Source organism: Sceloporus occidentalis, unplaced genomic scaffold, assembly GCF_023333645.1.
Source record: "Sceloporus occidentalis isolate IW3139 unplaced genomic scaffold, rSceOcc1.0.p SCAF_3, whole genome shotgun sequence".
NCBI lineage: Eukaryota > Metazoa > Chordata > Lepidosauria > Squamata > Phrynosomatidae > Sceloporus > Sceloporus occidentalis.
Genome location: NW_028316983.1, coordinates 121,553,629 through 121,565,830, shown reverse-complemented (window position 1 = coordinate 121,565,830; position 12,202 = coordinate 121,553,629). Strand labels below are relative to the sequence as shown.

The following is a 12,202-nucleotide window of genomic DNA, read 5'->3' as shown; positions in this document are numbered from 1 at the left end:
TCCAATACATATCAGTTGGCACACCTGATGTAAACCTTTCTTTATACTCTTATAAAACAAAACATCAAAGTGAAGCATTATGACATAATAACATACCTTCCAGTTGAAACCACACTTATTATATAATACCATACATCACAGATGGATCATATCCAAGATACATAACATGTTTTCGCAGCACAATAATCATGATAGGATTAGCCCAATCCTGACATTCTGCTGCCTGGGTTTATGGCTAAATAAAGCCTATCTGAAGCAGCCAAGGTGAGGTGTGTAGCCCTGCATCTGGAAGGAGGGCCAGCAGAGTAGCTGATACACCTGTTAATGAATATTGAAGGTAAAAATGTTCAGATGTGGCAGTGGCTGCAGAAGCCTAAATTGGCTACAGCTGGAGTCCAGAGCAGCAGCCGGATGTTCAAGGTCAACTGAACAGGACTAAATGTAAAAATGCTATGTCTTCAGTCTCAAGATAGATTGGTGTCTGTGATGCACAGCAACTTGTCTGTGGCACATAGCAAATTGTGTATGAAGAGGCTGGACTTAGTGGTCGCCTCATGGTGATATTGTATATAAAGGAAAAGCTGTTCTGGTGAATTGTGGGAGTTTTGCAGTCTGGGAGTTTGGAAATAGTGTGGTATGACAGTAAGAATTTTTGTATAGTAGTGACTAGCTTGTGTTTATCTGAAACAAAGTAATAAAGCCCTTTAAGGAGTGAAATCCTGCTGGAGAGTGATTCTTTGATTTAGCAGCTGTTTCTCCAGGCATTGTTCCAGCAAGCTGAAAGCCTGTTTTGGAGTTTCGCTCTGTTCCTGAGTTGGAGAGATAGCTGGCATCTTCATCCATTTGGCACCAGACCAGGACCACGGGCAAGGTTCATCACCCAAAATATCAACAACACCCTTATGATGAGTGCGCTTTGATGTTCCATTCCATAAGGAGAAGGATCACACACCTCTTCTTATCAAGATCCAATATTTTTGAGATGTCCTTTGCCCAGATATTCTGGAGTGGATTTTATTGAGAGACAACCCCAGTACCCTTATAGGATGGGTGATGTTAATCAGTGAAAGAGAGACAACCAAAGAGATGGTGAAATTTGCCAAGCAGGGACAAGGGTTGACTGTGAAGTTGACTGGAAAGTGACTCCAGAGTTTCAAGACAATTATAGTGCAGTAGAAACATTTTTCAATGGAAAAGCAGGATTGGGAAGATGTCCAAACACAGAAGGGCTCCTAAGTCAGTGCAAAAAGTCCATACCCACTGCCCAGATAAGCCAGCACTGAATTGATTTTAAACTGTGTTAACTTTCAGTATTATAACATCTTAGTGTGTAGTGAGGGGAGTTGTATTGTAGGTGGGCAGAATATCAGGTTCTGAGTTCGTAAAAATTCCTTTCATGCTTATCAGTCAGTTAGGCTTTGCCTTTTGCCTGTTTTGTTTCATGATGCTAGATCAGTGATAGCGAACCTTTTTCAGTCCGTGTGTCAGGGGTGGGGCTTATGCCTCAGATGGCAGGGCTGCATGCTGGGACCGGGACCTCTGCCCTTCGGAGGCATGACTTCTGAGGCACGACTTCTCCCCCCGTCCTTTCCTGGGCCCCCAGCTGTCTCTGAGAGACAGCTAGAAGCTGTGGAAGGTTCGGGGGGACAACAGGCATGCACTCGTTGCTCCTCCTCCTGCTGCCCTTCCCCCTGAGAGACAGCTGGTGGTCAGGCAGGGCCGGAGGAATGGGCATGCACCCATTCCTCCTCCTCTCAGGCTCTTCCTGACCCACAGCTGTCTCTGCAGAGGCAGTTTTGGGTCAGGAAGGGCCCATGGGAGGGAAAGAGGAGTGGGCACATGTCCATTCCTCCTCCCCATGGACCTTTCCCTGCCCCCAGCTGGCCCTCCAAAGACAGCTTGAGGCCAGGAAAGGTCTCTGGAGAGGTGCAACTGGCGCTGGCCAGTCGCTCCTCCTCCTCCCCGCCCTTTTCATGGCCTCCCGCTATCTCAGAGAGGCAGCTGAAGGCTGGGAGAAGGCTTGGAGGAGGAGGCAGAGACATGTGCCTGTGGCGCCTTCTCCCCAGCACCATTTTTTGGCTTCCAGCTGTCTCAGAGAGACAGGTGGATGCTGGGAAAAGGCAGGGAGGAGGAGGAATGGGCACGCATGTGCCTCTTCCTTCTTCTCCCTGGCCCGTGGCCAGCAAAATGAGGTTGCGTGCTATCCGTGGCAGTGCATGCCTTAGGTTTACCATCACAGTACTAGATGCTGGGATATGTTATGCTGGTGGTGTTGTGTGAAAGGGAATGGTTATTTGTTCTAGAGATGGCTAATGAGCAGATGTAAAAGGGAGTAGTTGGCATCAGGAACTGCCAAGGTCAGTTCTGTGGGAATGTCTGGTACATGAAAAACAGGGCAGTATGAGAAAGGATATGTTTTCATTACATGATGAATGTTTTTTAATGTATAAAAAAGGTTTGAATTGCTTTATGCTTTTATTATACTGTGTAACCGAACTGCCTCAGTCCTGACAACATTGCCATAGTGTGAACCGTATTATTTTTCCTCTCTATCAGTTCAGAAAGTCACTCTCCCACAGCTTGAAAGGCTACTTTAAAAAGTAACTAATTCCTGTTCCTCCCTGTGGTGTTTGAAGTGTAATTTTCTGATGTTTTTGTTACAGTGGCTAAAAGATAACATATTGTTGCATTGTTTTTTCAAGTGCCTGTAGAAACAAAGGGGGAGAATTTAAGATTTATAAGGAAGTGGTATAAAACAACAGAAAAACTTTCACAGTGCTTCTAAAATGCCTCCATATGCCCTTTAGACATTAACTTTGACAAGGAACTAGAAAAAGTTATTCATTATAGTTACTGTAATAGCTTTGTTTGCATTTGTTATCCTGCTTTTGCAGTGTGACTTATTTACTTTTGTTTAGATTAGACAGCTCTTTACTGGCAACGTGGTACTTGTATCTCCTTACTTCCAGTCTCTGTTCTCTCTCTATTGCCTATTCTGTTGTGAGAAAAATTCTGTTTTCTCCTGACTTCCAGGCCTCTCGGCGAATGTTAGATGATGAGATGACAGTCAGTCTCTCTCTGCCCAGTGAGTCAAGTATGTTCAACCACAACCGCTCCACATCCTCCAGTGAGCGTGAATCCAGTTCTACATATGACCGCATATTTCCCCTGGGTCCAGACTACCAGGAGCCATCTCGATTGATTCGCAAACTGCCTGAATTCACCCCAAAGGAGGAAGAGGCAGGTCAGAACTTGAATGATCTTTCTAAAATCTCAAAGATAATTCTTTGATTTAATTCCCATATGTGCTGCATCACTCTGGGGTGATGAACTTGGCTATAGCTCATGGAAGCTTATGCTGAAATAAATCCATTAGTCTCAAAGATGCCACAAGACTTCTTTTTCCTGCCCCTTTTAAACTGAAGTAGACTAGCACCAGTATTTATTTGAAATTTCAGCCTCTGTTTTTGGTTTAGTTTTTAATCCACCCAGAGGGTGACTCAAATTGAAATGAAAACCTGTAACAATAGATGAAGTTCTTAGCTTTTCATCCTGAGATTATTGGTCATGTATACTTTATGTGGCTAGAATATTGAACAAAGCCAATTACCTTGGGCAACTAACACTTTCTGTCTAATGTGTCCCACAGAGGAAAAGATGGGGAAATCCTTCTTACCCTGTTTTGAGTTCAACTTGATCAGATTAATTAAATCAGCATGTCTTTGTGCAGCATATCTGGCATGGAATTCACAGCTTTGTAGTGAAGCTTTGTGTGCTGGAAATGACACCAGATAATCTGCTAAAGTAAATGGTTGAATCATCTCCAATTTCCTCATTTTTTTTAGACGTGGTGTGTAGCTCAGTAAAATAATTTTGATATAACAGATCTAAGATAGTGATCTCTGAGGACAACAAGGCAAAACAACCCCTGAGAGAACAAAAGGGTGGCAACCTCATTTTTTTTAAATCTGTGAGTGTGCTCCATTTATGGTCTAAATGGGGGCAGATTTAAGAAATACTTATTTATTTACTTACGACTCTCAGAATCTTCCAGCCGGCATGGATGAAAATCACTGCAATCAAAAGACCCCAAGAACAGAAAAATGGTTTGGGGACTGCACGTAGTCCATGGGCCTCATTTCTCATATCAACTTAAAGTGGCGATCAAAAGATGGTTTATCTGAAATCACTCAGTAAAATGAGTACATTAAGGACTAACAAAAACACATGTTATCAAAGAGCAAAAAGAAGATAAATTTTGCATAGAATTTATTTCCACCCCCACTCCCATATTTTATTGTAGTATTATATTTAAAAGGCAGGTTCTTTGTACCTATTATTGCAAATATATGTATTTGAACATTTGTGAGCAGTATGTGCTGAATTTCTATAGCCAAAGCCTATTATTATAACATTAGCATTTATATACCAGATACAGTACCACCCAAAATTTTTCAATAACATTTTCAAGCAATACAGTATCAGTAAACAGGACTACAATAGAAAAAAAGCAGATCATAACAGAAGAGTTTTTGCAGCTCCCTTTCTCCTCTGGAGCCCCTTGGCTGAGTTTCTTGTCTTCTGTTACTTCTTTTCCTAGGCTGCAGTGGGATTACCAAACCAACCCAGTTGAGTGGAGCTGAGGGAGTCCCCCATTATGCTGAGGCAGATATTGTAAATCTGCAGGGAGTGACAGGCAGCAACACCTATTCTGTCCCTGCAGTCACCATGGATTTGCTGTCTGGCAAAGATGTGGCTGTGGCTGAGTTTCCCAGGAAGCTGCTGACTTTCAAAGAGAAGCTAGGAGAAGGCCAGTTTGGAGAGGTGAGAGCTCACTGTGTTTGCAGGCCAAAATAAAGCTGCTTCAGGTCACTTTGGAGGTATGCTGTTTAAATGATGCATGTGTCCTAAAAAGCCAGAAGCAACACCAAAGCCATGCTCCAGTCCTTGCTCTAGAGGTCTATGAAGAAGCATTCATTTATTTAGTTACTTGCCATCAAGTCACCATATTCACTTGTTAAATCCCTGACCTAACAGAAAAGGCCTTAGGGACATCTATAAGGATAATCACAGCTACAATAATCAGGACTGCTAAGGCCACAATACCCATTGTTTTATTTTGCACAAAATATGAAGAAGTTTATCTAGAAGTCTGTGTAGCATAGCCCTGATATTGACCAGGCTCTCTTGTGATTAATGTTGCCTCTCTCTGCTTAATATCATTGGAATTAAGCAAGAGGGAGTTGTTGTGTCTCTGAGGCTTCCTGTAATGGCTAAATCAGCTCCAGTGGAATGATTAGAAGATCTGTTTGTACAAGGAATTTCACAAGCAGCCTTGAACCTGAAATTGGCAACACATTTTGGATGCATTCTTATTCTTCATACAGAGTTGAAGATAAGGATGGGAGGAGGAGGAGGTTAGGAGTGGAGTCATCCTGGGCTTTTCTTTTCTTTTCTTTTTTTTAACCTCAGCCCTTCACTGTTTGTGATCATGAATGAGTTCTCTGTCAGATCACTGCTGCTTGTTACATTTCCTCCAGGTTCACCTATGTGAAGTGGAGGGGATGGAGAAATTTGTGGACAAGGATTCTGTTCTGGATGGCAACTCGAGCCAGTCTGTTCTCCTGGCTGTGAAAATGCTGCGAGCTGATGCCAACAAGAATGCCAGGTGCATGGAATGTGTGACATGTGAGGGGGAAGCCCTTGTACAGTATTCTTAAGGATGGTTGTAGCAGCCAAATGAAAACTCTTACTTTGTCTTGAACATAAATATGCTAACAGATGGATGCTGAATACCTTTATTCTTGGTTCTCCCCTCATCATTTAAGTAGGCAGATTGCTTTTGAAAAAAGCAATAGAAGAAACACATATTGTTTATTATGAATTCACAAATGTGACTCACACAAACGTGAATTAAGCACTCAGTCTTTTTCTTACTAAAACTGTTCAAAACAGTTGCAAAACTTCACAAAGAAGGAGGAAGGAGATAAGATGTGGGAGTGACATTACAAGAGCTAGCCAGTTGGTAGCTATCACATCCTACTTTTCCTCATCTCAACCTAACCATGCAGGAAAACTTCCAGAAACAGTCTTTTTCCAGAACTCTCTTCAGGACAGAAAATTACAAGTGTTCTTCGGGCACTTTCAGACCAGCTCTCTGACTTTCAAATGTTAGAGATATCTTCCCCAGAACATTTTTGGTGCTTGCAAAGTGGGGCCTCAGATGGAAGCCCCAGTGAACTTACTAACCAAACAGAGTCTTTAGGATGCCTGCCTCACAGGACAGTAGGTCTCAAGTGACCTAAATAGATGTATCTGGCCTCCACAGAGAGGTATGGTTCAGTTCAATCTGCTCTCTTTTCTTGTGTTTAGTTGGTTCTTTCAATAAATTATTACAGCCACGCTTTACAGATACCACTAGTTAATCTGGAGAAGTACAGAATGAGAAGAGCTGTACCTTTAGTAATTTCCCCTTTTGTAAGAATAGAGCAAAGGTTCTGGGAGCACCTGATGCTGTAGCGCTGTTGAAAAGTGTCCACGTAGTACACAAGTGGAGGCTCCCATAAACTGCTGTAAGAAGCTGTCCGGTGAATATATGAAGCTGTCTTGGACAGAGTCAGATCACTGGTGCCTTCTCTTATAGGCAGTGCCACAGCAGGAGCTCTAAGGTAGCGATCTGCTACATATAATGTAGCAGACTGCTACCTTTAGCTGGTGATGCCAGTTACTGAATATAAGACCATGAAATCATTATCATCTTAATGCTAGGCATGCACTCTGTATTTGTTTGCTTGAGCTGGTGTACCTCCTCCCTCCCACAAGCTTCAGGTCCTGATGGCTCACAAAGTGGAGGAAGCTGGAATTTAAACCCATGGATACATGAACATAAGCTGAGAGCATTATAGCAAACTACCATACTACACTATTTGTTCTTGTTGTTATTGGTAGTATAATCATTATTGTTAGACCTTAATCCAAATTAATTCATAATTCTAGATTTTGAAATTGCTACTGGAGTGGGCTGCTGCAGCTGTAGGATCAAATGTATGAATGATCCATAGTATTAAAAAAATTCCTACACAAAAGAAAATGTTTTTTACCATGGAAGAGATTACAGGTGATTCTTCATCATAGCATGCTGCTACTTTTGAACATACAGCAAGGTAGTTTTTAAAACAAACAATAAAGCATATATCAGTGACCAAGTTCTTCAGCTTCCATTTATGTCAGTTTTGCACAATGTAAGACAGCTTGATACATTGTTCACTTATTAATTACATTTACATGAACAGATGGAAACATACATATATACACTCCCTCTTATAAAAATTCTGATTCAGATTGCTAGGAGGAAGTGCAAGCTTTATCTTCACTGTACTCCTAGAAATCTTGCTCTTGGGTGGGAGAAGTAAAAAATCAAAGTATCCTCCCATCCTAGACATGTTTGATAGATTAGTATTCATATTATAGAGGTGTGGGGAGTTGCTAGGACTAAGAGAATGTGACATGTCTAGTGAGGCTTGTCAGCCACTGTGTTCATGTCAAACAAGTGATTTGAATCAAACACTTATTGGTCAGAAATTCCTACAGTTAATTCTGCCTCTGTATGACTTGTTTTGTTTTTTATTTTGAAGGAATGACTTTCTTAAAGAGATTAAGATTATGTCCAGATTGAAGGACCCCAACATTATCCGGTTACTGGCTGTGTGTATCACTGACGACCCTCTCTGCATGATCACAGAGTACATGGAAAATGGTGACCTAAATCAATTCCTATCTCGCCAGGAGCTCCAGAGCTTGACAGTGAGCTCTGCTCCTTCTGTCAGGTAGCCAATAAGAATTCTGTAAATACTGTTCTATATACTGCATCCTGTGTGAGGCAACTGTTCCACATTATAGCCCCATAAGAATATGCATTTATACCGTGCTGTATGAAAGGGTTCAAAATTGAATCCCTGGATATATTACTGTAAATCCTAGACTGGATGACAGGGCTTCCTGTCTTTGCACTCTTCATACCTGGAATCCCATGAAAAGTGGGGAGATCCTTCATACCCAGCCTTATTTTCTGATCATCTTGGATCCTCCCTCATAAGCTCCTTGTATAAGTGCAATATCACATGACCATCCTGTGTAAATAAGTTTACAGTCCAGATGCTGATAGCAGAGAGACACAAAATTGAAGATAGAGTGAAAAGGGTCTAACAAAGAATCAGTGCAAGTAAATTAATTTTTAGTTAAACTACATAGAATGTGTGGGATTCACAGTTTCATTCAGGTATTGAGATGACATAGGCCTGCTTAGCTTCAGAAAAGTAGCTGCCTCATATGTCTTTACCCAGTATCATGAGCTGCAAGCTATAATTGGAGAAGAGGACTAAGAGGTGTCATTTCAACATCAGAGAGGTGTTTCCTGAACTAACAGAGAAGAGAACATCACATACAATATCCTGGGCAGCTTTTCACAGCATAAGGCAGAGTTGTTTAAGAGAGCAGGAGATATTCAGGCAGGTGAAGATGATAGAATGGGGGAACAAAAGTCATGGCTGGGATACATCCTGGGGTAAAAAGAAATAAAGACAGGGAGGGCTTCGAAAATAAAGACAGAGAAGAGGTATTCCATCTTGGAGAAGGTGAACTATTATGGGAAGGATTTAGTCCCATGTTATAGGGCAGGACCAACGCTCTGCTGACCCATTTACAGTGCACATCACAGATTAATCTTCTTTTTAATTTACCCCAAATGTAACATCACCATTTAGCATAGTCAGGCAAATACTAGGACCATGAGCCCTGGGGTGGCTCACCAGAACCAGTGTTAGGAATTTTTTTAGTTAAGCGCCAACCCGGGCAATTGCTGTTTTTCTCCCTTAGTGCCCTTGAGTATTTGAGAGAAAGATAGGGGCATTTTTTTTGGCCAGCTCTGTTGTGTGTGTGTGTGTTTGGTCCTTCAAGGGTCTGGTGTGGCATGGGGAGAGGGCATGTGAGGGCAAACAGCCCTATAGAAGTCTTCTGTCCATTTGTTCCTACCTGCTCATCTAGCAAAGGAGGATGGCCTTGGATAGAACTGGGATAGTGGTGTTTTGACTGGGACAGAGGTAATAGTATGGGGACAGAGGCTGGAACAGAGGGGACAGCATGGTGGAGCATTACCTGGAGATAGAGGACATTGGAGTTGCCTGGGAGACACTAGGAGTACATTTTGCCAAGGGTCTGAGTTACTCAGCTATTTTGTCATAACTGTGGTTGCCTTTACTGGTCAGATATCTCTGCACATGTTTAAATAGTGAGTGTAGGACTGGTCATGTGTCTTTCTTTTACAAGCAGTCATGGAGGCTGGGGGAATCCATATACAAGAAAAGAGATGAACTCTTTGTGCTCAAGTTGTTTTCCTGCTCAGCATCTCCTTGAAGCTGCTCTTTGACTCAATATGTAAAATAACTTCATTTTTTTTTTTAAAAATGAAAGCATCTGGATTATGGATGTGAAGAGAATGGGAACTGTATGTATTTCTTAACTTCTGAGATTGTACTCTATGCATCTGGGGAAATGGAGTGGTGTCTATTAAAGCACATTCTGCAATAAATCTTAAAAAATTATTCTTGAAGGTGCCAGATGACACTTGGTTGTTTTGCTGCTGCAAACTAACATGGCTATCTCTTTAAAAATTACTTCTCCGCTGCTCCAGCTATGCTGATTTGAAGTTAATAGCCACACAGATTGCATCTGGCATGAAGTACCTATCGTCTCTGAATTTTGTCCACCGAGACCTGGCTACACGCAACTGCCTGGTAGGGAAGAATTATACCATCAAGATAGCTGACTTTGGTATGAGTCGAAACCTCTATAGTGGTGACTATTACAGGATCCAGGGCCGGGCAGTGCTCCCCATTCGTTGGATGTCATGGGAGAGCATTCTCTTGGTAAGCATTGTAAACTTCCTATTAGGACTGTGGAGGCCAAATCATAATTCTGCATCTAGGCATGTCTTGACCCAGACCAGCTAGACTTTGATCATGTACATAAGAGAGCAGGCTTGTCTTGGTGACTAGGGCTGAGCTGAAAGAGGAACAAAGTGCTTTTGGTGAGCATTTCTGGCAGTCCTGAAAGAGCCATTTCAGGTGATTTTTCTGTGAACACTTCCTTAAAACATTTTCTCTTGTTCTGAAAGCATTATCCTTGTTATCATCTGGTCTCATTTTCCCTTTTGACAGTCATATGGCCAAACCTGATAAGCTACATAGCATTTGACACCGTTGTGTTCACTACGTGATCTTCTTTTCGCTGATATTGGTGGAATAGTGTATATATTCCTATTATTAATAATTTTATGTATTTTGAAATTTAATCTCCATTCCTACAAAATGACCATTATGTTTAAATATTTCTTTTGTAAGGTGAACCCCTTTCTTTTTCCCCCCATTAGTTGAGAATAATGTTTGACCGAGTTTGGTTTTTTTAGGTATTTTATGTCATTTCTCTTAATTTTGATTTCTTGTAGACATAATATATCAAGAAAAAAAATTCTAAATAGTGAAAGACTTTCCCCTTTTATATTCCAGGAACACATTCTGAGTGTCATTTTGTTTGATTAGAATTGGTTAGGCTGTTTTAGTTTTGTAGGTTAGTCAGGGGTTTTCTTGAGTTTCTGAGTCTTCTGATTCTTCTGGCTGTTCTTTTTCCTCTTCTTCTTCTGATCTTTTACTTTCTTTGTTGTTCTCTGAGTTGTTTTTTAATTCTTTCTTTTTGTTCTTCTGGTTTGTTCCTGGTTCCTTGTTCTTCTTTTTTCCTTTCTCTCTGGAGTAGTCCTCAAAATGAAAGAAAGAAAGTAACTTATCAAGGATTCCTTCTGATACCTTCTTTCTTGATAGCTACGTGAAGGGAATGCTAAATGGGTGAAGTAAAAAACTAAACAGCAGCTTCTCTGAACAGGTGAGTCCCAATGCCAGATGCACTTTTCTTTAAGAAAGGCTCAGAAGACTGAATAAATGTAGACTCTACCACAACCTAAGTAGAATAATAGGATCATAGAATCATAGAGTTGGAAGAAACCACAGGGATACCTATGTGTGATGTTCTCCCTATGCCCTTGGAGGGAAACTGCACATGTCTGGATAATTGTGTGCACAGTTTTTTGAATTCTGTATTCATTCTCCTTCCAATCTCTCCATTTAGGGGAAGTTCACCACAGCAAGTGATGTGTGGGCATTTGGTGTGACACTTTGGGAGATCTTCACTTTTTGCCGTGAGCAGCCGTATTCTCAGTTTTCAGATGAGCAAGTAATTGAGAATACCGGAGAGTTTTTTCGGGACCAGGGACGACAGGTATGTAAATGAAAGCTATAGGCATGCCTTTACTGGATAATTTTTAAATGGACAGGAACTGGGGGGTTATCTGATCTACTTATATGTTGGACTACAATTCCCAAATTCCGCAGCCAGCAAGACCAGTGGTTGGGGAATTATGGAAAGTATAGTCTGAGACCCAGGACCAGGAACCACTTTGTTAGGGGATTTACATTTGAATCACCTACATATCCTTTGGATTGTAATCTTGTACATACTTACCTCAGAGTATATCCCACTGAACTCAACACTTATTTTCACCACATTTCAATCTTGCATTTCAACACACAGGATTTTTTATCATATCAGCGCAGACACACTTTTCCCTGGTTTTCAGCTCTCAAATATACAGTACTACAAATTGGTGGTGGTGGGGGAATATACATGCTGACCATACTACTTTCACAATTCAAATAAGCTACTGTATTTCCTTTGTTAATCTATTTCAAATGACACTCATTCTTCCTTCTCTTGGAATTGCGAGTTCTATTAACGCAAAATTCTTACATTGACATCCATCCTCCTCCTACTCCATGGCTGCCATGTCAGTGGGGCACTGAATCCACTCTAGTTTTAGTCTGAACAGTAGAGCTGTTACTCAAGCTGCAAGCCTATTTTGGGAACAATATCTGTAAGACTCAGGTCCAAAATGTAGAGGGGATTCACTGTCCCACTGACATGGAAGCTGCCACTGCCATCATCCCTCCAGTAATTATGATGTGATTTTTAGCAGGGGGAAGGGGGAGCCTAAAACAAGGTAATGAATGTGTCAGATTTAGTTTCTTGAAAAGAATCTTTTGAATAGAATCATAGGTGAAAGTGGGAAATAATTCATGATTACAAAGAAGCATCATAT

The 12,202-nt window shown here is 41.3% G+C and overlaps 1 protein-coding gene across 1 annotated transcript in view; it reads left to right on the top strand.

Annotated features, from left to right (window-relative positions):
• LOC149316674 (discoidin domain-containing receptor 2) overlaps positions 1 to 12,202 on the top strand; it is a 76,168-nt gene that overhangs the window by 48,161 nt on the left and 15,805 nt on the right. Inside the window, exons 10-15 of the mRNA XM_089516011.1 lie at positions 3,034 to 3,244; positions 4,601 to 4,824; positions 5,541 to 5,668; positions 7,635 to 7,826; positions 9,689 to 9,923; positions 11,176 to 11,325. Coding sequence (XP_089372137.1) covers positions 3,034 to 3,244; positions 4,601 to 4,824; positions 5,541 to 5,668; positions 7,635 to 7,826; positions 9,689 to 9,923; positions 11,176 to 11,325 — 1,140 coding nt within the window. The remainder of the gene's footprint in view (positions 1 to 3,033; positions 3,245 to 4,600; positions 4,825 to 5,540; positions 5,669 to 7,634; positions 7,827 to 9,688; positions 9,924 to 11,175; positions 11,326 to 12,202) is intronic.